Source organism: Nothobranchius furzeri, chromosome 5 (assembly GCF_043380555.1).
Source record: "Nothobranchius furzeri strain GRZ-AD chromosome 5, NfurGRZ-RIMD1, whole genome shotgun sequence".
Taxonomy (NCBI): Eukaryota; Metazoa; Chordata; class Actinopteri; order Cyprinodontiformes; family Nothobranchiidae; genus Nothobranchius; species Nothobranchius furzeri.
The window spans coordinates 7696615-7723723 of NC_091745.1; the positions used below are offsets into that span (position 1 = coordinate 7696615).

At 41.4% G+C, this 27109-nt stretch overlaps 1 protein-coding gene across 12 annotated transcripts in view; it reads right to left on the reverse strand.

The window, feature by feature from the left end:
- Positions 1-27109, reverse strand: part of srcin1a (SRC kinase signaling inhibitor 1a) — a 164827-nt gene that overhangs the window by 76772 nt on the left and 60946 nt on the right. The window contains exon 1 of one of the 12 annotated variants that reach the window (XM_054740185.2): positions 26759-26889. The exons of 10 other annotated variants lie outside the window; for them this stretch is intronic. In XM_054740185.2, the coding sequence (XP_054596160.2) occupies positions 26759-26783 (25 nt within the window). In that variant the 5' untranslated portion in view covers positions 26784-26889. Of the gene's footprint in view, positions 1-26758; positions 26890-27109 lie in introns of those variants that run through there. One more of the 12 variants, XM_054740183.2, reaches the window with a different exon arrangement.

Genomic DNA, 27109 nt, shown 5'->3' on the forward strand with positions numbered 1-27109 from the left:
AGCGCCTTCTAGAGTCCTGGATCCCCCCAAGGCACTTTACAACACAATCAGTCATTCACACATTCACATGCGGGTGGGGATGAGCTACAATGTAGCCACAGCTGCCCTGGGGCGCAGTGACGGAGGCGAGACTGCCGAACACTGGTGGCACTGGTCCTTCCAACCACCACCAGCAGGCAAGGGGGGGTGGGGGGGGGATGCGTTTCTTGCCCAAGGACACAACAACAGCGACAAACTGAGCATGGCTCGAACCTGCAACCTTCCGATTACGAGGCGAGCATTTAACTCCTGTGCCATCATCAGGTCACAGCTGCAGATTCACACCTGCAGCAGCGAATCTGCGAGTCTGCAGCTGTAGACTATTCATCACGTCTTCCTTGTTCTTCACAGACCGTGATGCACTTGGAGGAAAGCATCCCGCCTCTCTGGCTCCCAATCAGCTGATGACAGCTTCAACACACCGCTCTGCTGAATCAGTAACGCACGCATTTTCTTATCAGTAACGAAAACGGCGTTGTGATAAAAGTAGACTGTAATTAGATCACTCGTTACTGAAAAAACTTTTTTTTCTTAGTAAGTTTTATTCCCATCACTGGAAATAGGCCACCGGGTCGGCCATGTTTGGGGGGTGGGTGGGGGAATGGCTCTTAAAGGCAGCTGAGTTACTGTGGAACTTAAGCTTTGTACGCAATTAGAAGTAGTTGAAATTTTACATTTTGCAAATACAGGACATTTAATCTAAGTAGTAACACTTCCTGTATGTGACAAAAGTATAAAGATAAACGTGATACGCGCACAACTAAACAAAAACCACTCAGTTACGTAGAGTTTTGTGTTATTTGGGTAGTTTATAGGTAAATACAAGCCACATGAATGTGTGAAATAGGTTTTAAAACTGTGGCAGAGAGATTTCTGCCTCCACGGTAAAATAAAACATAATCCAGAAATACTGCATTCACAACAGCTCACTTTAAAAACTAACTTGTCGCTTCTCTGCAAAGAATTAACCAGTTTAAAAAAGAGAAAGTTTCTACTCAAAGGATGGAGCCTGCTGCTGAGTCAGTGATGAAAGCAGAAACAAAATCAAACATGAAACATGGATTTAGATGCTGCGTGGCGACATCACCTGTTGCCTCCACCTCATGTTTCATCCTCTCAAAAACAAGAATTCTTCCTGACAGACAGGGGACTGTGCTCCAGTTTGTGTTCAAATATTAAATAACCGCTTAGTTTATGAACTATAGGTGACTGTTTACGACCTGATCCTTCAACTACAATAACCTGGCACAGTGTAATAGGATTCCCTCTGCCTGAGCGGGAAGATAAATTGTGTGAAAGAGAAACAGAAGCAGTTACTTGTGCTAGAAACCAGAGCAAAAGAGCAGATAAAGGCAGCGTGTGAGGTGTGGGCGGTGTGCAGTCCTGAGTTTCTCAGGCTTTGACGTTTTCCTAAATGTGACAGAAGGATGAAAACGGCTCAAGTCTCAAATGATCTGAAAGACTTAGAGACTCTTTTAAGTCAGTTTTGTAAAAGAGAACATTTACAGATCCGCTGCCAGTCTCGTGTCCCTTCTGGTGGTTCACTGAGTTCCCTTTGTGCTCTCTTCCTCCATCATGAAGTAGACCAGGGGTGTCAAACTCATTTTAGCTCAGGGGCCACATTGCAAGAAATCTAGTCCCAAGTGGGCCGGACCGGTAAATTAAAAACAACTTCAGATTGTTTCCTTTGTTTCAATACAATCAATATAAAACAAGGCTGGAGCCTGAGGACAGTGTATCCAAAATAGTACAAGTACAACACCTGAAGTGTACTTGAAAATTTGAGAAAAAAAAAATCAATCAATAAATAAAACATTCCATAGTGATTCAAAGAGCTTACAGATCACATGGCTAGATCAGTTTCATGCAGCATGTAAAGTATATTTGACTATACCTAACATCTTTTAGCTTTCACCGGCACATCAACATCAGAAGTCACATCCTGAGTGGCGGCCAACTTCAGGATGTGATTCAAGTTCTTGTGTGAGCCTTGAGCGCAGCTTTGTTTTATTTATACTCGTTACAGAGAAAACTTGCTCACAAAGATAAGTTTATTTTCACTCTACATTCTAAAGTATGAAAATAAAGTTTACACAACCATCTCGCGGGCCGCATGTTTGACACCCCTGATGTAGACACTCAAGTAAAGCTATATTTGTTCACGATCCATAAAGAACGCCCTCAAGCTCGTTCAAGACTGATCAGAAACAACATGTTTGTTTTAACTGCAGGCGAACAACAAGCTGCACGTTGCCTGAAAATCTGCTAAACAAGCATGCTTGTTTTCTCCTAAACATGAAGGAATCGTCACGTTAATAACGGCTTGATGAAGATAAAATTAAAGCATTCTCAGACATCTTTTTCTGTACTAAATAAAGCACCGGTCCCTCATGTTTTCGTGTCCTATTCCTGTGTTTTTTTTACTTTAAATTGCAAACTGCTGACAGCTGGAGGCTGACTGCAAAACATTTTCCACCAGAAAACGTGACTCAACATTTTATTAAAGAAACCAAATGTGTCAAACTAAATATTCATAAAAATATCAACTGAATTTCCGGCGCGTCAGCTCTGCGAACAAACAGAAAAATAACTAAATAAACAGGTTTAGAGGCAGGCTGCCAAGACTAATGCTCACAGTTTTGGAGAGTATTTGTTTTCTAAATTCAATTAAATCATAGGCAACACAAAGCAGCGCAGCAGGAGAAATGCAAGGTAATTGCAAAAACCCTCTGTCTATTTTATTGTTGTAAAAAGCAAAATATAAACATTTCTGCACCTAAATAATTCTGTTAACAAGATTATAATTAGGCTCATATGTTTTCAGAGGAGTGTAAACCCGATTTGTGCTGCTGCTGTGTGATGTGTGAGTCTGAGGTTTGCTAATGAAGTGAAATTTGCTGTAAATCTTGTCATCCCTGCTGCTAATTGAGCTGCAGCCAACGGTACGGTGTATTGGACCGGATTACTAAACTGGCTCTGATGTTGCTACCTCTCTCTCTAGTTCTGTTTCCAAACACCGTTCAGTATTAACACGCTGCCAAGCTGACTTCTAGACTGTCACGGTCTGGGTACTGCTCTGTTTGTTTTTTCCTGAGTTTCTTTCCTGCAGGTGGGTGTGGCTGAGACTCCCCAGCTGTCTGGCATCATCATCGCGGCACCAGAGTATTTAAGGAGCAGCGTGACTCTTCTCCACGCTGGTTGATTACTCAGTTTGTGTAGATCTGATCACCAGTCCAGCACTTCTGTCAAACAATCCGCCGGTTTGTGTGTTAACCCGTTTTGCCCGTCTGCTCAGGTCCCCGTCTGCTTCATCTACTCCTGTGACAATAACTCCGGATCTTCATACCATGTCTCGCTGCCCTCCTCTGGTCGCCCGCTCTCAGTCCCTCAACTTAAAAGATGAAAACTAATATATAAGACAGACTCATTACTTGCAAAGCCAGAGATTTCAAGTCTTTACTTGCTTTAATTGTGATGATTATGGCTTATGACAGCCGTAGGAGTCTCAGACAGAATATTGTGAAAAGGTTCAATATTCTAGACTCAAAGTGTTCCAATCTATCCAGCCTTTAGATGGTCTCTCAGTCTATGATGAATTACAGACATTAATGGACTTTTGCATGGTATATTTGTGTGGGTTTCACCTGCCCTGAATAAATTAAGAGTGACAAAAAAAGCAAAACCTGAATAGCAGATTTGGGGAGTTTTCATTGTGGCACAGTAATCTGGGTTTCTCAGACACGAGGATTATGATGAAGATGGGACACATTTAGCTCCATGAGTGAAACAGCAGCAGACATAAGTGCAGTAAGAGTAAAAACCCTTTTGCTCTGACTGGCACAGTAATTAGCTGCATTTCACTCATCTGTGGTACGATTAGCAAACATCATTGTGCTGCGTTTGATATTAAACTCAGGAGCCAGGCTTGATGTTAGCCATTTAAAAGCACTTAAATGCACAGTGGAGACTTTGGCTTTGCTATTAAGCAGCTTTATGTAAAGTCAGCTAATAATGTGTTCAGTTGGTGACAGATATTCAAAAAATGACAAAAAAATAAAACTCTAAACCTCAAAAGAAGCTCAAACAACAAAAACAAAGCGCTGTTTTTCATCATTTTTCCATCAGTCATTCATGTCATAGCATTGTTTTCCAGTCCTAAGATAGAAGGTATCTTAAAAAAAATCTTCATTTTTTTTGTCTCCTACCTGCAGAGGTGTCACAATCTGTCAGCAAAGCATTCATTTGACTTTATTAATTATAAGAATACTGGGCGCTATTTACTTTCCTCTTCAGTGGGAATTATCCTGACGGTTTAATTGGAATGCACTAGCCAGAACTTTTATAAATTAAAAGAGCAGGAGGCAAAAAATAAATAAACAAGTAAATAATCCCACCCAACAAACCCAGAAAGAATCAATCAAAACAACTAGCAATTATCTCTGAGAAGAATGGCACGGGTGTCGCTGCAGATTGGTTGCCGTGGCAACAAGTCAGCTGTTCAGCAAGACTCAAAACGCGAACATGCACACGTATTTAGCCAAAAAGCGTGCAGTTAAAGGCTGCAGGAGCTCTGGGGTAGAGACCCAGCTGGTGACTGATGTGGCACAAGCGATGCGATGGCGATCACAAGTAGACGCGTCAATAAGAAACAGATCTTTGTTGTGATGCAGATTGCCGTCCGTCAAAGTACAAGCTGCTCCCCGTCAGCTGGTTTAAGAGAAGAGAAATGGGAAAATCTAACCATAGGAAGGGGATTTTTCTTCAAACGCCTTCGAGGAAAGCCTGTCGTGTTAACAGAATCTCAATGAGCTTCTCGGTTTTATCCTGACATTTTCTGTTTTTATAGAAGGAAAAAGGACATATTAATGAAAGCGAGGGAAATGCAGCTAAAAAACACGTTTGAAAGAATGTAAAGGCTTGAACCACAATGAAGATTGTGAAATAGCTCAGAAGCATGTATTGCAACCTGTGAGGAGTGTCTTTGCGTTGCCAGTGTGAGTGAGGGGATAAATGGTGCACAGCAGTCCCTTGTGGGGAGTTAAAGTAATTGCTCTATTCGCCAGTCCCCAGGGTTTGACAAAAGGGGCTGCAGAGAACAAAACCTGCAAAAACAGCTTCATGTCGTGCAGCCTGCCTCTTCTTCTTCTTCTTCATCATCACAAAACAGACCAAAAAGTCTCAACCTGACTGACTGATTAGCTTTGGTTTCTGCATCAGGAACAGAAGGTGTCAGTTTTATACAGCAAAGATACCATGAGAGGAAACATGGTCATTAAGCACATCTGTCTTTAAATCTTCAAACTTTAGTTTGTTCAGACAGAATCCAAAAGACATTTCCTGGCACCTTTCTTCAGGTTTTTGATTCCTTGATCATCTGTCTTTACGTGCATCATCATGTATGCCACGTCATGAGAGTCTACATTCATTAATCACGTAGCCAGTGATCTTTGTGCACACCAACATAAGCTCATTCTGAGCTGCTTTAAGCTCCTTTCTTCTGCTCTCTCGATGCCTGTTTGCTTTCCTGTCGCCTGTCTCCATGGATTTGTGTGCTTCAAGCGCCTCGTTTAGGTTGCAGAGGGATGCAGGGGTGTGGGTTTCTGGTTTGACGTAGAGTAGGTGAGCAGGGAAGAGCACCCACTTGGCACGGAGGAGGAGATGACGTTAACAAGCTGTCACTCTCAGCTCAATGTGGCGCCCAGCGGCACCATAAGACAACTGAGACAACCCCGTGACAAGGCTGGTGTCTGCACTGTTCCTCCCACAGAGTGGAGGTTAACGGTGAGAGTCAAGATGGGACAGACTAAATGAAAATGAATGTTATACATTTTATTCATAAAATATGGTAAATGGCCTGTGTTTGTACAGCACCTTCTTAGGGTTCTACAACCCCCCAAGGTGCTTCACAACACAATCAGTCATTCATCCATTCACACACTGATGATGGTGATGAGCTACGATGTAGGCACAGCTGCCCTGGGGCGCACTGATGGAAGCAGGACTGCTGAACACAGGTGCCACCGGTCCCTCTGACCACCACCAGCAGGCTTGCCAAAGGACACAACAGCAGCATCCTCTGGCAGGAACCAGAATTAAGCCTACAACCTTCCAATTATTGAACAACCCTCTCTACCTCCTGAGCTCCTGCTGCCCGTATCGCTCACTAAATTTCTACTTTTACTGCTTCACTACGTAGGATCACAGGGAGCTGGTAAAAGGCGGGAAACACCCTGGACAAACTCCAGTCTCTTTTTATTCACCTTCTACGAGGAAAGTTTGGAGCAGTGTGTTTAGACTCCAGCCAGCGACAGCATGCACATGTGGAAAACAAAGAAAAAGCGACACTTACGGACATAATTGCTTTATTGGCACAAAGTCGTCTCACAGAAGCGCAAATGAGGCGTTGACTTCCCGTGGGGTTGTGTGGATGAGTCTGAGGAGGTTTCAGAATGTAACTGCTGCGAAACAATCAGTAATTGATGCTTTGTTGTCGAGATTTACGGTTGTGTTGAGTGGCTGTCGCGGTGTTTTAGTTTGCTGTTGTGCATTCAGAGGCAACTCAAAGCAGAGTGTTAGTGATTTCTGATGGCTGGCTAGTATAACGTGCCTTTCTGGTTGTTAAAAAGTAAAGCAAGATCACCTCATGAGAAACCTACGTCCCACCCATCTACTTCCAGACCATGGGTCCCCTACTGTGTAAAAAATGAATAGGAGTCCATGGAATGGTAAGTTACTTTCTAATCCAATCTGATCTGTGCCACGGATTTAACATTTGATGTATGTAAAGACACATTTTGATGCCAAGAAAGTGCTTATTTTCCACCATCGGCAAAAGTTACTTTAGATTTTGTGTGAAAACACGTAGAGAATTAAAAAGCTCGTCTGGCATCATCAAACCAGACAAGGAGGAGAAACAATGATTGTGAGTTTAGAAAGCTTTGCATCCTTCTTCCAGGACGACCTAAAAACAATGTAAGTCTATTCCTGAAAAAAAAAAAAGTATCATTTTATCAACAACATCCCATTCATTTACACAAAAGGGCCGAGTGTCTATATCTGGAATCAGCCGCTGGTGAGCATCTGTTTTGTCTTTACTTCAACATTGTCTGTCCAACTGCACTATCATCCTGGGGAATCCCAAGATATTTCCTGGCCAGAGAAGATACTGAATCCTCAGTGTGTTAAAGTTAATCCCATTAGTTGTCACACTGGTGTGTGACATTTGATCTTCGTGTTTGACCCATTCCCTGGGGCAGCGATGAGCTGCAGACACAGCCACACTCAGGAACCCAAAGTGTCAAGCGTGAAGGCATTGGGTCCCATCTTTAAAGTCTTTGGTGGGACTTGACCATGGATTTGAGCCCAAGATCTCCCAGTCTCAGTGCAGATATTCATACCACTAAGCCACCGAGCTGGTGAGTTCTGGATCTTCCTCTTCCCAGTGAGACATGCCTGGAAAACCTCTGACAAAAAGAAGCAGGAAGCTTCCTGATCTAATGGCCAAACCACCTCAGCTGACAAACTTCACTGAGGAGGAGTAGCAGCTCTACCCAGGACGACAGAATTCCCCGTAAAGCCAACTTCTGCCACCATGGAACTGACTTCAGCTGCTTGAATCCTGACCGGCGAATCAAGAGCTTTGCTTTTATGCTCAGTTCCTTTTCACACCCTCATTACTGCAGAGAGAGCTGGCCGGTTTATGTCACGCTTCGTCCTGCCATCACTTTTACCAACAACATACCAATATACTGGAACTCTTCCGCTTTAGGCAAAGACTCTTTCCCTTACCCAGTTAGTGGCTCAAATTACTCACAAAAAACTGTATTACTCTGAATATTCAAAGAAGAATAAAAATACTCGCTTACATCACTTGCTTTGTCTTTGCTTTAGTCATACATTTTAGATATGTAAATAAAAACCTTGTAATGCAACATAGTCCTGCCAGCCACACACACACTCACATTACCATGCTCCACAAGCTGAAACTGGATGCCTTTGAGGTTCTCAGTGATTAACGGGGAATATTTGATACCAGGAAACATGTTTTCAGAGATAGCACCTCCTTTCTTCACTTCACCTGTTGGCTGAATGACACTTGAAGTTGACAGCTGTTAAATGTTCTGCCTCTGAGCTCCGGAGCACTTGGCAGCAGGGGGGCTGCCAGAGATTTTGGGCCCCATGAAAAAATGTAAAATTGGGCCCCCTGGGGGCTCGTCCATAGCTGGGGGTTCCACCCTCCCAGATTCGAAGGGAGAAAAAATATATATTCATATATACTTTATATTAGTGTTTCAGTTTTGCTTAATTATGTAGGTCTTCACATATGTCAGAGTCAAGGCCCGCGGGCCAGATGCAGCCCGCGGAGCATTTTTATGTGGCCCGCGAGATAAATATCAAAAAAATATTAAAACTGGCCCGCTGGCCGATTTTACCGCAAAGACTTCAACTCCCATGATGCTTTGCGGCGTCAGCGCGGAGCTGACGAAGCCCCATCCTTTGTGTTTTTTCAGCGCCTGCTGCCGGTCTCTGCAGCTCCGCTGTCTCGGACAAACTACACTCCTCTCACTCAGCGCCGAGTTCACTCTGCTATTTTCTGACGTTGAAGCCCAGAAACGGAGATTCTAGCCGCTCAGTAATGTGTTCACGACATAAAGAGAAAGTTTTCCTACTAACTTCCAGACAGAGCCGATATAACTCCAGCGAACAGCGACACGCTCAAGCCAGCACGACTCTGTGGTTGTGTTTCCTCCCCGACACACAACAACGTCGTCAAGCTGCTCAGACATGTTCATCAGCACAAACCTATGTGAGCACCTGTTGTCATCTAATGTTGTCATTATTATGATGAAGATGAACAAAACAACAGGAGTCTCCTCCTCAGCTCAGATCAACCCCATGATGCAGGTATCTGGATGGAACAGGTGAGCATCACAGTAAACCAGTGGAGCAAACTGAGCTTTAAATATGTTGGTTTTATGCTCTTTTTCTGCTCCAAAACATGAAAGTTAACAGGTGAGATGTTGCATTTTCATTTAAGATAAAATGATATTTTTATTTTGTTGTTGGCCCGTGAGAAAAGATTTAACCTACAGTAAACAGGAAGTGGAAAGGCTGCAGATAGATGAATAGAATAGAAAATCCCTTTATTGTTCCTCAGTGGGGAAAGCTAGACATCACAGCAGCGATGACACGCATTACAGGAGGAAAAAAAGAATAAAAAATAAGAAAAATGAATAAACAAGAAAACATAAATCCTGAATAGATTTAAAAAATGCTGATTATACCACAAGTAATGAATACCACTGATGCGTTTTATTTCAAACTGACTTGCTCGTGTGTAATTGGGTTATTCCACATTCAGTGTTAATGCAGAAATAAGTTTGTTTGCAAATTTAAAGGTTCAAAATTGCATATAAGTTGATAAAGAAAATGTGCAAATTTGCCGCCACTTTTTCAAAAATATTAAGTTTGGCCCTCGACTCCGTCCCAGAGTTTCATTTCGGCCCCTTGTGAGTTTGAGTTTGACACCCCTGGTCTACATGCATTCTTACTTATTTACATATCATTTTCACCAACTGTCTCTCATTAAACAGTGAATTTCCTTCAACAGAATTAGCAATATCACTGCTGGAAAAAGCAGGAAATGCACATGCTGAAAGGTGTTAATCTCCTTTTCCCTATTACTCCCTTAAAATGTGTTTATTTATTCTAAAATTTTATTTGATGATAAAATTCTAATTTGGATATCTAATTAAATTTCCATGTTGTGTCAAAGCTTTACATAACTATACATTTTCAGCTTTTTTTTCCTCTTGAAATCAAGTTTTTCTGTATGACTGACAAAAATTAAGGATTCACTGCTGACAAGGTGACTTCTTTATTAAGTCTCCACGGCTTCATCATAGACACAAAATGAATAAGCACACAGTTCAAACCGGAGTCAGTTAGGGTTACATAACATTGTAAAGTTGGATAACTTTGCATGAATTCGTATATAAGTCTCTAGAAACCCATTTTTCTCAACAACAAAAAAACTGCTAAAAATATATTCAGCCTTGATTGTACACAGCAAGATTTATTATTTACAGTGATATAATTAATAATGCTCCTGAGAGACATACTTAGTGACGGACTAAATAACAGTGCTTCAACCTGCCCAGCATCCAAAACAATCTATACATTTTTTCTGATTGATATATATAATTATCTTTATGTGGAAAAACAATGTGTTTATCACCCAAAATTGCCTTATTGTATTCCTTTGTAATTGTACTGATAGAGAAGAGAGCCTTAAGTGATTCCCACAGACCCCCTTAAATGAGGCTGCTAGCTAACATGCTACATTGCTCACCTTCTTGAGGTTCATTGGGTTGTGAGGGGACACCTGCTGACATATCATCAGCTGCTGATTCTGAGGACGACAACCCATTTACCATAATTACATGAAACATAGTTCATCTCACTGTGGATAACAGAGCTAGCAAACAGGTTGAATTTAACCAATCACTAACTAAACCCACCTTTCTTTGAGAAAAACTGTGTGACATACTGACGCCCTCTCTTCTGCCTGTCCTTTCTCCTTTCTTTCTTTCCTTTTCTGTGACCCAGACTTTGTTTTTGCAGACATATTTACTGCACCCTTGTCGCACTCTGCTGTCCGGCTGTGTGAGCTTGCCTCGCCTGCAACGCGCCCCTCGGCCAGGTGGACTGTACCATTTTATGCCGTTAGGAAGGGGGGGTTCAAATTAATTAGTCAGAATAAAGTAGGGACCTCTGAATAAATACACATTTCATAAAGACTAAGATATTGTTTGTTTAATGTCTTAAATGAGAAAAAATACTGCAAAGTAAAGTATTTGTGATTTTTAAACTTTATTTATTTTTTATTCAACTTTGAAACTTTTTTGGGCCCCTGACAGCTGTGGGCCCTTAGCATCTTCCTAATCTTTCATCGCTTTATGGCGCCCCTGCTTGGCAGCGTGGCCCATCACTAATCCAGTAAGCACACACACTGACTTACAACTAGCTGAAAACACACAGAAGTAAGGAGAGGTGGAGACTTTGACACACAGACAACAAAAGTTGAGAGAGAGAGAGAAGCTGAAAGATGGAGAAAAAAAGCCATGAATTACAATGGGAATATCCTGCAGCTGACAGAAGGAGGTTTGTGAAAAAGGAAGGGACTGATGAAGTGACTGCAGGAGAAGTGGGTCAGGATGAGGTGTGAACATGTGAAGCATGTGAGCGACATGAAAATATTGTTAAAAAGAAAGAAGCAGGCATTTAGGCCGGGGGCTACATGAGCAATGAGGGATAAGAGAGAGTAAGGGGGGAGCAGAGGGGAGAAGCCGGGGTTTGGAAGGTGTCCTCCAAATCCATTTGTCATCCTGAGACTCATTATTGTTTGGGAGAGGGCATCTGGTTATAAATAGGCTCGGGAACGTGTGTTTGACAGGAGGGACTCTAGGATTTGATAGGAAGAAATTAATCTCGCAAGAGAACTCCCAGAGGATGGATGATGCCACAAACAGAAGGATATCCCAAAAATAAGCACAACATTTAATCAGCTGGCTGCTCCATGGAAGGGGCTTTGGTTCCAGACTGTGTGATTGTTGCCCACACAGTATTTATCTCAATCCGCACAAAAAGCCTTTAAGGTACAACTGCATGATGGTATGAAAGTTGATCAATATCACAATATGTGTGTTTATAAATGTAATATCAACCATGCAAAAAATAGGCCTTTGGGACGCAGATGGACATCTACCCATGTAAACACTGCACAGGGGGAGTGATTTTAGGGTTCTGGTGACAGAAACTGTCTTTGAAAGGGTTATTCCACCCAAAATTGAAATTCTGTCTATTGACAGGTTTCCCAGAGTTAGATTTTGTTTGTTTGTTTGTTTGTTTAGTAAGATCCCCATTAGCTGCTGACATACAGCTGCTATTCTTCCTGGGGTCTCATCTCATACAGTCATTACATTTTATATATATATACACATATTGTGCTCATCATTCATACATGACCATACACATACACACACACACACACACACACACACACACACACACACACACATACACACACACACACACACACACACACACACACACACACACACACACACACACAACTAATTTCAACATGACATTGCAGTGTAGAAAAATCACAGTTCAATTCTCAAAAGCCCAAACATAACAAGATATATTCTTAAAATTTGAAATACAGCTCACTTCATAAGATGTTTAGCTTGACATTATCTTTGGGAAAATAATAATATTTGAATTTTTTTCTGAAAACATTTTTTATCAATTTCCCTCAACAGAAATCCTGGTAGTGCATTCCATAGCACCATTGCACGATAGACCACAGTTTTCTGCATTTGATTTGTTCTGCACGTAGATAACACACATCGTCCATGCATACTTTGTCTTGTGGAATAATCATTTTTATCCGCGAAAAAAGACAAGGTGGAATAAATTACATTTGGAGTTTTTTGTCGTAATGATATTTCTAATAAACATTGCTAATGAAAACTCCAATCTCTCTCTTACTTTTAGCCCGGACAACTTATTGTGTAACAGATTTACAGATTTGGTTCTGTACGGACTCCCCAATACCATGCGCGCTGCCTTGTTTTGTGCAATTTGTAACTTGTCTAGACAATTTTCATTGGTGTTGGACCAAACCACAGAGGCATAATCTAACTGTGAAAGCACCAATGACTGAACTAGTTTCTTAATTAAGTGAAATGGAATGAATTTCCTACAACGTCTGATAATAGCCTTACTTCTTCCCATTTTTTTCAACAGGTAGTTAATCTGATTCACCCAGGATAGTTTATCATCAACAATAACACCCAATAACTTAAACGCATCAACCTGTTCAATAATAGTACCATCTAAGGTCAAACTTAAGAGTGGATTTGTTTTTTAAAAGTGTCTAGATCCTGTGACCAAACGTTTAGTCTTATTTGTGTTTATTATCAAATTGTTTGCTGTGATCCATCTATTAACAGATTCTAGTTCCTTATTTAGAACAGTATTAAGTTGTAATACTGTTTTCGCTGCTGTAATATAATGTGCATGAATTGCCATTGTGGCACGATCCAACACCATAGGCATGTCATTCATAAAAATGGAAAACAACAAAGGTCCTAAACAACTACCTTGGGGCACTCCACATCACATACTTTTACAGTTAGATAAGTTGGAATAAACTGTTTTTACCCAGCCCAGTCATTCTCCTGACCTGGCTGTACTCCTTTAGCTTTAGCTTAGCATAAAACACAGTTTGTTTTTTGTGGCAGGGACAATGATGGCAGAGGAGTTAGGTGCCCGCTCTGTAACCCGAGCGTAGGCGTGTTCGATCTCTGTCTGTCGCAGTCGTTACACTTAACCCTCCTTACCTGGCCATTCCTTTAGCAGGCCATTTACCATTTTATCTGATCATTGATGTCAAATTATTATTTTGTTATTTATAGCAACACAAACTGCTAAGTGTGAGCTAAAGAGTGTAGCAAAATGTAAATTTTGAATATTTTTTTTATTTTGACAATTACTAAGCTCTAGTATTTTTACAAACTGGGCTGTAGTCGAGATTTGTTTCAGCCATCTTTTGTATTTTTGCTGCAGTTTTTAGAACATTTTTTCATGTTTTAGATTCTTATTTTTTAAATTAAACTCAAATTGATAATATTAAAATGTGTTTCATTGCCTTTTTAATGGTAATGTCACTTTATTTATTGTTAAAACAGACTATTGCTGAATTGTTTGCATGTGTTTGTTGTCTCAGTAGATTTTGGTACATTTAGTAACAGATAAGGTACTGTACCAGCTGCAGGTGCAAAGCCCGAGGCAGATTTAAAACAGCATAGGTAAGGTAACTATCACTGATGAAGCCTACTGAGAGAGTATATGAGTCTTCAGTCTGAATAAAAATTGTAGAAATTCCACATTTTATAGCTGAAATATTTCTAAATATAATTCCTGGCATCTCTCCTTTTGACTTTGATGGTATTGCAAAAGAACAGCCTCCCTACACCTCTTTCAGCTTTTTTCTCTTTTTCAACCTTCTGACTCAATAGCTCTTTATGATTTGAAACATACTTGAGATGTTTCTAGTTCTTAAGCTTGTGAGTCACAAGAGCCATGTTCCGCAACATCTTTGTCTCTTTTGTGGGATTATCTACAGAGATGAAAATGCAGCAGCAATTTTTGTTCCCAAAATTATCTCATCGACACAAAAACATCTGGTTATTTCTGTTCCAAAGGGCTCATACGTTCATCCTCTGTGCAGTTTTATCAGTGACGTACAAAGGCTCTATTTTCTCCACCTGCTAATAGTGCTGCTAGCCACTGCACTGACCCCATGTGACCCCACCAGCATCACCAAAACATTTCAAGTTCAAAAATCCAGTCTCCCTGATCCTCAGCACAAATCCTGAAAATAAACCTGCATCTGACCCCCGGCTAACCCCAGCGCCTCTGGCTCAGCTTGACGGTGGTTGATAATCAAGACATAAAACTTTAGCTGAGCCCAGGGAATGGCTAAAGGAGATTTCGAGTTATGGCTCAATCATAACCTGAATCCACCTGTTGGTTTCAACCAACTGGTTGGTGATAAAATATGTATGGTACCATGAAAAATACAAGAGTAACCTGACTGGGACAGACTGCAGACACTGACGAACAGTGAAAACCAATGTTCTAGATTAAACCAAGAAGACAGACAGAACAGTGATGGTCGGTCCACTAGCACCACTTCTGTTCATATGGCAGTACATTTGTTTGTTGGAGCAACAAAATAATCACTGTCATGTATGAAGAAACCAAAAAATCTGAAGCAGCCTGCTCACAGAAAGCAGTGGGCTCTGAACACTCTGCTGAACCCTGCTGTGAATCTTCCTTCCTTCAACAGATTACCAGAGAGTTCAGTGAAAAACAAGTAACGTTGCATGTTTAAAAAACTATGCAAGAGACTAAAAGAGCAACAAGTATGAGTGCACATGACATCTTATGTTGTGAAGCTGCCAGTGCTAATTGTTGGATTATTTGTGAGTCAAATGACCATGGTGACTTCAGCGCCAGGCTTCTGTTCGACATTTGCCTGGCAGTCTGTTTATTTATAGTGTGTAGTTGTTTGTCCTTTCATTCGGGCACAAATGACCAAGGATTTCACTGTCTTTTGAGTTAGCATGGACGAGGCCTAGCTATGTCTCACACAGAACTTCTTGGTTTTCACCCATTCAGGGAATGTGAAAACAACAAGGGGTGGGGGACCCTGGAGAGAGTTATTAGATGATGTCACGCTGAGGTACATCCTTAAAGAGCCAATTGCAAATTAGAGACTCCCATGAACCAATGTTTAGAGAAACATAATAGAAACTCATTTTAAACATTTTCTTTACAGATACAGGGGCGGCGTTAGGCCCGACTACTTGGGCTGAAGCCCCAGATGTTTCATGGAAAGCCCCGGATCTAAATCGCGGAAGTAACATGCAGTACCAAAGTCCAACAGAGAGGGAGCAGCTGGCAGTAGTTTGTATACAGCCTGCCTGAGCCTCCACCACTGAAGAAGAAGCCCTTCAGCAGCCGGCTTCTTCTACAGTCTCTGCCTGAAACGCATGAGTGAAGATGGACATAAGGACGTTTTTAGACCAAAAGTATGGCGACAGAACCCCAGCTTTGATGAGACTGGTGTTGACTCAGGTTTGTGAGCCTTAATTGAAAATATTTGTTGTGCTGCTGGTTTGCCTAAAGTTAGCTTACTATCAGGTAAAGTTGTTGGAGAAAGAAAGGGAATATTTACTATCATCTCACACTAAACACTAACAGGAACAATATTCTGCCCTGAAAATGCTTAATATGTAGCTTCAGATTAAAAATTATGTGGTACAAGACATATATGATGTTGACTAGTGCGTGCACGTGTGTGTGCGCGCGCATGTGTGTGTGTGTGTGTTAAGCCCCGGATGTTCTTCAGTCCTTAATCTGCCCCTGTATACATACATAAATTATTTAGGCTTTTAGAGTCATTTTTGTGAGAAAAAAGGTTGTTTTTTGCCTAACCCAAGTGACGTCAGCTGATGGAGTCCTTTTAGCTTAATTCAGAGAAAATTATGGATTCTAATGCCGGCTCTGACACAGAGGAAACTTTAAATATTTATAATTCTACTTGTGATGGACCAAAACCATAAAGTTATGAGTTTGCTGTATGCCCCAGACAGCAGAGACAAGCCAGAGGGAGAAACAATCGGCCAAAGCAGAGAGACTGAGGAGAAGCAGCGGGGGAGCAGCAGGTGAGATAACGATGCTAGCTTAAACTCGTGTGCTAACATCACAATGTTGTACAGATTACTATCATGTACCAGACAGTTAAAATAGTATTGGTCAGTTAACTTAATATTACTACTTGACAATAATAAACTAATGAGCATCTGTCAGCTGTATCATACTCGTTAATATCCATTCACGTAACATAGTTTAGTGCTTTAGTGAGAGGGGGAGAGACGCCTGTCATCTGGTTCTGGAGCTCATGCAGGCTTCTGTGAGCTGGATCCGACCCTGAAACCAGCTCGACTGGCCCGCTGAGCTGCGTGTCTCTTCTGCTGGTCGGTTCTGACCTGGTTCTGACAGTTATCTGAGCTCCATTTGATTTTTTAAACCCCGCTTACTTCAGAGGTTAAGGTGAATTTCTCCAGCCTTATGGACTCCTTCAGCTTTACCCAGCATGTTTCTGGCCCCACACACACCAGGGGGTGCACTCTAAACCTTGTTTTTACCCTGAGTCTAAATGCTGACAGTGTTTGTCCTGAGGACGTTTATATTTCAGATCACCATTGCATTTTCTTTAACTTGTCCGTTTCTGCGTCCCCACCTCCTGCTAGCCGTATGGTTAGTTCTCGTTTTCTTAATGAGAGCACAGCTAGCAATTTTTCTACTGCTTTTGATCCACCCTGTTCTTCTGATAACGACTCAGATTCCTTAACTTCTCAGTTTAACGAGCACTGCCTCTCCATTCTGGAAAACATCTGTCCTGTCAGAACCAGATCAGTTCCTGCAGTGAACCCTACTCCCTGGTTTAATGACAGCCTTCGCAGCCTGAAGCGCCAATGCAGAGAAATTGAGCGTTTGTGGAAGATATCTCATCTCCACGTTCATCTGCTGCACCTAAAGGATCTTCTGACATCCTTTAGCTCTGCAGTCAGAGACGCTAGGATTTCCTATTTTCCAACCTGGTGTCCCAGAGCAAAGGGAACCCCAAGGTGCTGTTTAACACCATCAGCAGCATCGTCTCTCCTGCCTCTCCTACAGCCTCCATCCACTCTGTTGCAGACTGAGAACTTTCTGTCTTTCTTTGTGGACAAAGTCAATAAGGTTAGATCTAGCATCTCTCCTTCAGCCTTTTCGCTGCCTCTCCCGACTCCAACCAGGCCCATCATCCTAGATAGCTTTGCTCCTGTTTCTTTGCCTGAGTTAACCAAACTAGTTAACTCTATGAAGACCTCTGCATGCCCCCTCGACATCTTACCCTCATCTTTGTTTAAAAGTGCTTTTCAGTCCATCGGTCCCAGCGTGCTCTCCATTATTAATGCTTCTCTGGTTTCTGGTCAGGTCCCTGCTTACTTTAAGAATGCTGTAATCCACCCACTTCTTAAAAAAATGAGTCTCGACCCCTCTCTTCATAGCAACTTCAGACCCATCTCTAAACTTCCGTTCATCTCCAAGATCTTGGAAAAGGTTGTGGCTAAACAACTCACAGCTGCTTTTGATGAACATAACATCTATGATTGCTTACAGTCTGGTTTTCGTAGAGCTCATTCTACTGAAACAGCTCTTCTTAGGGTCTTTAATGACCTTCTGACTCACAGTGATGCGGGGGACTGTTCTGTTCTGGTCCTGCTGGGCCTGACTGCAGCCTTTGACACTGTTGACCATCACCTGCTACTGGAGAGGCTGAGAGACTGGGTAGGCCTATCAGGATCTGCTCTGGAGTGGTTCTCCTCTTATCTCTCTGAGCGCTCCTTTTCTGTGGCCTTCTCCAAGTTTCGGTCCTCCACCACCTCTCTTACCCATGGTGTCCCACAAGGTTCTGTGCTGGGGCCTCTGCTCTTCCTCCTCTATCTGCTTCCTCTTCAGCACATCCTGAGCTCCTTCAAAGGAATCTCCTACCATCTTTATGCAGATGACATCCAACTGTACATCTCCTTTAAGCCCTATGAGATGTCTAAGCTGCAGCTGTTACACACCTGCTTAGACTCTATCAAAACCTGGATGGCTGGGAGCTTTCTTCAGCTGAATGAAGATAAGACTGAGATCCTCATCTGTGCCCCAGACAAGCTGGTTCCCAAAGTCAGAGACTCTCTTGGTCAGCTTGCTTCTCACACCAAACCTTTTGTCAGGAATCTTGGCATGACCTTTGACCCAGCTCTCACCCTGGATTCTCATGTCATTTCTCTTGTTCGCTCTTCCTTCTTCCATCTCAGGAACGTTGCTAAGCTGAGTCCCATTCTGTCCCACTCTGAACTTGACACAGTTATCCACACCTTCATCTCCTCATGCTTAGACTACTGTAACTCTCTTTTCACGTGTCTGAGCAGAACCTCCCTGAACCGTCTACAGGTGGTTCAGAATGCCTGTGCTCGGCTTCTGACCAAGTCCTCCAAACACACCCACATCACCCCGCTTCTCCTCCAGCTTCACTGGCTGCCAGTCAACTTCAGGGTTCATTTCAAGATCCTGGTTCTGGTCTATAGGGCCCTACATGGACAAGCACCATCTTACATTGGTGATCTCCTTGGTCCCTACACCCCCAGCAGGTCCCTGAGGTCCAGTGATCAAAGCCTACTGGTTGTGCAGCACCAGGCTAAAGACCAAAGGTGACAGATCATTTGCTGCTGTGGCCCCCAGACTCTGGACCTCTCTCCCCCTGAGCCTGAGATCTGTGGACTCAGTGGTCTCCTTTAAAAATCAGCTGAAGACTCATTTGTTCAAGCTGGCTTTTGTATGATTTTCTTCACCACTCTCTCTTTATTCTGCTCTCCCCACTTATTCCACCTTCCTCAGGATCCACTGATTTCCCTCTTTCCTGTTCACTCTCTGTCTTTCTTTACATTTTTTAATCACAATTGTCCATTTTTTGTTCATTTTAAATATATTGTTAACCACTTTCTAAATTCTTTTTTATATATTTTTATATTTTTGTCTTTGTGAAGTGCCTCGTGATTTCTGTCTTTAGAGGCGCTATAGAAATTATATTTTTTTTCTTCTTCTTCTTCTAAGATTTAGAAAAAACGAGTGTTTTTAGAAGCTTTGCTGAGAAAAGCCACTTTTTACTAGAAACAAAATATCCACAATAAGCATTTCAAATTGTATTTTTGGACAGCATTTCATTTGAATTAGAAATAAAATGTAGCCTGCAATTTGCTCTTCAAGACCATCCAGGGAGTCCAGGTTTGTTTTTGTACTCTGTACCATTTCTCTGCTTTTTTATAAGAATCAAGACAAAAAAGAATCACTGCCTCATCATTTTAATTGAAATACAGCTGTGGTAAAGTTGAGTGATTGCCGTAACTCAAAGTGCTTTCCGAGCGACTTTACCCTGTGAGGAAAAGAACCAGGAAATGTGCCGGCTGGGTCCTATCCAAGCTGCAGCTAGCCGCATACCAGGTCACCAAAAACCAACACTAACTGTTAGCTTCTACTAACCGAGGCATACTCTGCTCTCTCCTGGCTGCTAAATCGACAACAGCCCTCTGAGGTCACAGGCCAAGGTGGGTGGGTCCATGAAAACACATTTTCCCTGTGCTGTAGAAGAAACTGGCCTTTTCTGGCTTTAATGTTTTCCTGTCTGTGACTATTTCTGCTGATGTGTGTTGAAGTTTGCAAATAGGGGTAACACTTTACAATAAGGTACGCAAAATTGGGTAATGAGTAATGAAGCAGGGAAGAATAGGGAGTTAACTAGTAGATACTGATGAAAACGCTCATCAGTCTTTTTCGTGGTCTAATACATAGTTAGCCAATACTTACTGGTTAACACCCAGCAGTCGTATTCAGAGATTAATAGGTAGTTATCTGTTTGTGCTTTGTCACTAGGGAACGACTTAAAGGGCATTGAGTAATGAAGCAGTGAAGAATAGGTAGGTTTAGAGTGTTTTTACATGTTGATTTCAAAGTTTATAAAAGTAAAAGTTAATTTTTGTGTACTTTTCTGATGATTTTAAAAAATACCCTAAACATTAAACATTTTGTTAGTGATTGATTTGAGCCAGGTAACACTGTAACCTGCAGGATTTTGGTCACCCATCTCTGGAATATTACCACACACAAGATGAAAGAAAATGATGTGTGAAAAAGCTCAATGTATTTATGGTAAATGGCCATGTAACAACATATAAGTAATGGTTAAGTATTGAGTAAGTACAGATTCGTTCCTCAGTAGGAACTTGGGAGGAGGCTTCACCTTCCATCATCTCGAGACGGACGGATACTGACGATGGACGATGAAGTGACAGACAAGTGAAATAAGATGAAACAGTGATGTAAAATCACTGTGAGGTTGCAAATTATCTGCATCCTTCATGAAGTTTACAAGAGAGACTCCACAGGCACTACATTCATTTGGTATTCGTTCCTTATTGCTTTCATTGATAACTACCTATTAGTCCCTGAAAAAGGCTGAGCGTTTTCACCAGTAACTACTGGTTAACTACGTATTCTTTCCTGCTTCATTACTCATTACCCCCTAAGTCGTTCCCTAGTAACGAAGCACAATTTTGTGCACCTTATTGTAAAGTGTTATCCCTTTAAGCTCCTTAAAAAGGTGAAGACTTATTTTTACTTGGCAGCCCTGGCACTCTGAAAATGATTAATGTTGATCACTTTAACTGTTGGATGTTTAAAGAAGGTACTGTTTGTACTTTAAAAGGTCACTGTCATTTATTGTTGTTTTTTATTTTTGGCCAAAAATCTAAGAGGTTAAGGCAGCTTTACAATACAAACCCTATCACCGGAGGACATTTGATTTTACAAATCAACGCCTGATCACAAAACATGTAATAAATTACAGTCATTAGCTTTGGTCCATTTCCTGCTCATGCCTTTTCCAAACAAACACAACATGAGTAAACATGTACAGAGTACAGGCTGTGGAGTAATTTATCTGTTAGAGATGTTTGGAGACTTCTTTTTGGGTCATCAGTGCCACACGCTGTGTTTAGCTAGTTTTATTTATAGTCACAAAGACAGCAAGCTGTTACAAACGCTGTTGGAACAAAACTGTATCTCAGTCTTTTACATTATTGTCTGATGTAAATAAACACTTATTATCAATTATGGCTAAGTTTTTTATCTTAACAAAAACTGTTTTTAGAGAGCAGTTTTGAAATTTAAAGGTTGAATGCGGCACGATTCAGTAAAAAGCTATATTTATTTTTTAGAGGTGTGTAGATTGAAAAAACTGTTTTAATTAAAAAATCATCTGACATTTATTTTGACGGGCACGACACTGGGTTTATGTTTACATCTACCAGCCAGTAGAGGGCACCATTGCGGGTTACCGAACAGTCTGCTCGGCACAGCGAGGCTGGCCCTGTGGAAAATGGTGGACTCAATAAGTCAAGCAGCTGCTTCTGAGCCCAGAAGATGTCGTTATCCTCCGAAGAGGAGCGACCATAAAATATCTAAATCCAGAGCGAGTTTAGGTGAAGCCAACAACGGATGGAGTCAAATAAAAAATGTCACGTGTCGGCAGCAAACCTTGTACCCTGACGGCTGGAAACTTGTTCTATTGTTGCAACGACAACCTCCACTCACTAGATGGTGCTTTGGCGTTTGTGTTCCATATTCATAATTTAAACACATTTTTGATATTTAAGGGATCCGTTTGGAATTAATACTGATGCAAACATTTTATTTAATATAAATGTTAACCCTTTAATGTCCACATAAAAAAATAAATCAATTAAAAAAACAAGTGTTTTTAATTAATATATGCCATTTATTCAAAAGGTTACATTTTTTCAGTCAAGCATCCTCGCAACTTTTACTGTGGGGTTTGTTTATTTATTTATTTATTTTTTTAGCTGAGCGCACGCTTCAATAGGATAGAAAGGATGAGTAGTGATGGGCACCTATTACCACGGGTAGGGTTTAGACATGCATCTGAATCAGGCTTTCCAACTTGAGGCAAAAATCCACCCAAACGTTTACCAACAAAAAAATGTCCCATGGAAGTAGAACTCATTTGTGACCACGTTGGAGCTGTTTCTGATGAAAAACTGCGTGTTTCCTTTGGTTTGTACCACTGCTTTATGTTGCATTAACATTCAGCCCTAAAGATCTTCTTTACGAGAAGTTATTAGTGAAGCATCCATCAGTGAGAGCATCATCCACACACATCTCTAGAAGCAGCAGTGCAGGTAAAACAATTTTTGAAGAAAGTTGCAGCCGCTGATAGATTCTAAATATAACCTGAGCACCGGCGGTGAGAGCCGATCCTCACAGAGCGAGAGCTACTGTAATGCCAGAGGTCGACTGTTCACGCCGTGTCAACGTGACTGCAAAGGAAAAAGAAAAAATATCAAAGAAAAAGTACACTTTGAGGGTAAGATGGAGCTCTCAGAAATATCGTCACGAGCCCTTCATCATCTCCACTCCTCTGCCTCTTCACTAACCAGTGTCACCCTTACATCTCATCATTTCTTCTCTATAGTTGTGACAAGCGTGCTTCCCAGGATTCGAGTAATGTTTCGACCATGCCTGAAGAAAACTGAGGCTCAGCAGAGCTGAATCCTTTAAAGTAAATCCCTGCTTGTGTAATCTTTGGCTCGGTGTGCAGCCAGCTTCTGTGAAGAATTAACTGTTGGTTGTCTGAAACGTGGTGAGAATCTCATCAGCAACGCGATCAACTGTCTAAGTCAAGCAGAAACACGTCACATATGTAGCTTACTGCTGCAACAAAGTGAGGATCTTTCTTCAAACCCCTCCAGTTTAATTATTTTCAACACAAAAAGCTGTGATGTGCATTAAGTATTAAGAAGACATTTAAAGTTTCCTGTTGTGATTTAAAATGTAGTGGTGCACAATTTCAGGAGAAAACTAATAATAATTTTTTGACCCATTTTAAGATAAAAAAAATACTTAAAACTATAATTAATTTAGCTGTAAAACTGAGTCTTTATAACTCATCTACAGCCAAAAGCACACGTTGTGGTGCAACCTATCAAAATAAAAGTATTATTTCATCACACTCTGTAGAGCACACTAGACTGTGTATTAGCATCTGTGTTCATTATTCCAAAGTTTTTCTTTATAGTTGTACATTTTGAATAAATAACTTGAGGTATTTTGATTATAATTTGGCAATTTTATGAAATTATTATGTTTTTATACAATTATTTTAATAGAATAAAACGGTTAAAAATGAAGAGCTCATATTTTAGAGAGACTGCAGACATCATTTTATGTCAGCAGGTGGTAGGGTTGCACCTGTTTATTGGTGATTAGACTTTATCCAAGTTAAGAGACTGAAGTGACTTTTCTCACAACATAATCGATATAGAATTCCATAAAAATTCCTTATGTCACTAACAAGGTCAAAAGCCAAAACCCGTTGGCTAATAAAGATTGCGTCTTTTAAAGTAAGTTTTTCCAATTAGTACTACAAGCACTGCTCGAGTTTGCCCCTATTTTAACAATGTTTTACCTTTAAAGTGTCATGTTCTGTGTCCCTTTGTTCCCCAGCCCCTCCAGTTCCCACTCCAGGTTCTCCTTTTGTGTTTCATGGCGCCCTCATGTGTCCTTTGTCTGCGTCTTTCCCCACGTGTCTCCTAATGTTTCTCCATCCCTCTCTGGATTCCCTTTTGTGTTCTCTTAGCGCCCGCATGTGTCCTTTGTCTGCATCTCTGTTGTGTGTCTTAAGTTATAGCCACAGCCTCTTGTTTCCCAGTTCATAGTTTGTGTGTGTCAGTATGTGTATGTGTTTGTGTGAGTTCTTCCCTTAGTCTTTAGGTTTAGTTTTGTGTTTTATATAGTGTTAGGTTTATCTGCCCTCCACTGGTTCTCTTCCCCATCCAGATAATTGCTGTCACCTGCCTTTCCTCCAACCTCACTCCACACACCTGCTTCCTGTTTCCCTAATTGCTCCTCCCTGTCTATATAAGCCCTCCTTGTCTCATTGTTCTTGTCGGTCCATTGTTGTTTGTCAGCGTTATTTGTTCGTTCAGTCTGCTCGTTCCTCTGGTGTTTTTTGACTCCCTGGATTTTTGGATTTTGGCTCCCTCCCATTTGGATTTATTTTTGTTCTTCCTCAAAATAAAGGATTTTTACTTTACATATCCACTCCTGCCTCGTGTCATCCTGGGTTCTGCAATTTGGGTCCTACCCTCCTAAACGTGACATAAAGAGCCTTGTGTATGGGAGTTACTAATAATGGTAGGCTAGGGTTATTATTATTAATTTTTATTCTAACAGTATGTTTTGCCCTCGTTCTGCCATCTTTAGGTGCATTGATTGTTTTAAAGGGGATACGTTATGTCTTTTTAAAATATTAATAGTTCTATGTTGACACAAAACATGTTTATGAGGTCATTTACTAAAAATCCCTCTCACATGAAGTGATTTCAGCAGCTTTACGCTTGACAGTTTCATTACCTTCCAGAATGAGTTGTTTCCAGACTCTGTTGCTTTAAGAAAGCAAGCTGGAGCTGACCACACCCACCCTTCCCCCACTCAGGCTGCTATAAGCTGGAAAGCTTCAATATATGGGAAAGGCACATAGTAGAGCCGCTGCTTCTCTAGCAGAAGCTCTTTCTTGCACATGAGAGGTGCTTCTATTCTAATTTCTCCTTTTGTGACATCACAAATGGGGCCTTTTTGAAACAACTTACTTTAGGCGCATAATTCCTAAAGTCAACACTGGATTATTTTTATGTTTGGAGTGTTTATGGAGGCATTAGAGAGTCACATGGCAGCACAAAAGAATGCAAAAGGCGAATTTTGCATACTGTGCCCCCTTTAACATCAGAAGTGAGTTTAGCCTTAGGAGGGGGCAAAAGCACAGGACACTGAAAGAGAATATACACCTGCGATGTGAAACGTGACAAATTATCCAAATATTATTCATTTTGTTGATTAGGTTGTTTTTTTGATAATTTAAGGTAGAAATTTAGAAAAATACATTTAAAATTTGATTGACTGCATGGCTTTAATAGAGAAGACCAAAGTTTGTCGCGTCTACATCTCACCCTGCATGCATGTCCTCCACAGTTTAAGAAAGCCCAGCACACTAAATGTCAGCTGCCCACTTTTGATCTCCCACTACACGTTCTTCTGCTGTCTGAAGTCATTTAAACGCTCTCTGAAACACAACGCTGTGTAGGTGGCAGGAAAAAGAAATGTCATTCATTCTGTAGAGTTTACTTTGTTTAATCTCTGAAGCTGCTGATTTGCTAAAAGAGTATTCCCCAAGTGAGTGTGTATTAAATAACAACTCTTTGATCCCTGCACCCCGCCGACGTTGATCCTAAACGCACGCATGAGCGTGGCACAGAGACAGAACCCATCAACTCTCAGCTCTGAGATGAGCTCAAACTGAGGGCGGGATGAATAAATAATGTTTAAACTCTGAAGGGTTCAGTTGACTAATTAACAGTGAGGAAAAGTGTCTTCACAAGAAACAACATTGCAAGAGAACAAGAAAAGGCCAAGTGATGAATCAAGAGTTGCTTCGCAGCCGTGAAGCACACTGACACATGGTCACAAGCACACTTGTGCACATGTATAGAAAACTCCATTTGTGAGTGCCTAATCTGATAAAAGAGGGTAGGAGAGGTGTTGGCATCTATTGACTAAAGCTCTGTGGGCTAATGAGAAGTCTATCACGAGGAAACACACAAACACACACCCATTATTGTCCTATTGCTGCGGCTGAGTGTGAAGGCGACATTTTAGCCTTTTTTTGCACAACATTTTTGCTGGAGGAAGATTTAGAGAAAAATCACAGTCACTAGTGATGATTTATTTTAGCGTTGTAGCCCAGCAACTCACTAATGCAGGCTGTCATTACAGTGGATGTAATTATGAAGAATAACCAGGGTGGCAGGCCCCAGCTGCCAGCTAACAACTTTATCCTGAGACTACACTGTAACTGAACACGAGCAAAGACCAGGACAGAAAAGGAGTGGCACTGTTCAACATGAAACCACACATGCTCAACATAAACAAAAGAGACAATGGATCCAAATAAGCTTCAAAAGCAGCTAGAAGAAAAGTGCACACTAACACTCCAAATGTGAAAGCTCAAGAAGCAACAGTAGAAATAACAAGAACTTAAACTGACTTGTACAAATGACTTAAAAAACCCCAACGGGGCGCAGGAAGTCACGACAGAGTTTTTAAAGAAGTTCAGCACGAATGTGTGTGCAGCAACAGCTTGAGTCCTACAGGAGCCACCGAGCTTTGAACATACAGGAGGCAAGCTGAGGCAGACAGCAGAGCTACGTGACGCTCATGACAACAACCACAATCAAACACAAACGCCGTGTCACACACATCCCGAGAGAGCCCCCCCCCCCCAATGCTACAAGTTTGTCTAGATGAAACAACACAAGCCACAAGCATGGCTGCTAATTCACCGGGTTAAAAAAGATTTCCTACAACAAGAAAAGGACTAAATTGACTTGAACACTGTCTCTCTCTCTCTCCAAGTGCCCACCTGAAGGATTCACAGCATTCTCCATCCTCGCTCCTCTCAGCCCTCTGTCCCTCACTTTCTCTTCTTGCCTTGGTCATTCCATCCATACACACATTTTCTTATTTATCCACAGCGGCTGCCACCTCAGTGGGACACTGGCTCAAGCAGAACATAGTGTAAAAAAAAAGAGAATCAAAGACCGGAAAGGCAGGGCGGGACAAAAGGAATCGAAAAGAGGCGGGAGTGAGGAGGAGAATTGGAAGACGCAAAGTGAGTATGAAAGACGCTCACACAGTGCGGGAAGAGAGGCTGCCAATTCTGAACATTGTCTTTTCCTTCTCTGTCTTATTGTGTGTCCCTGGCTGTCTGTCT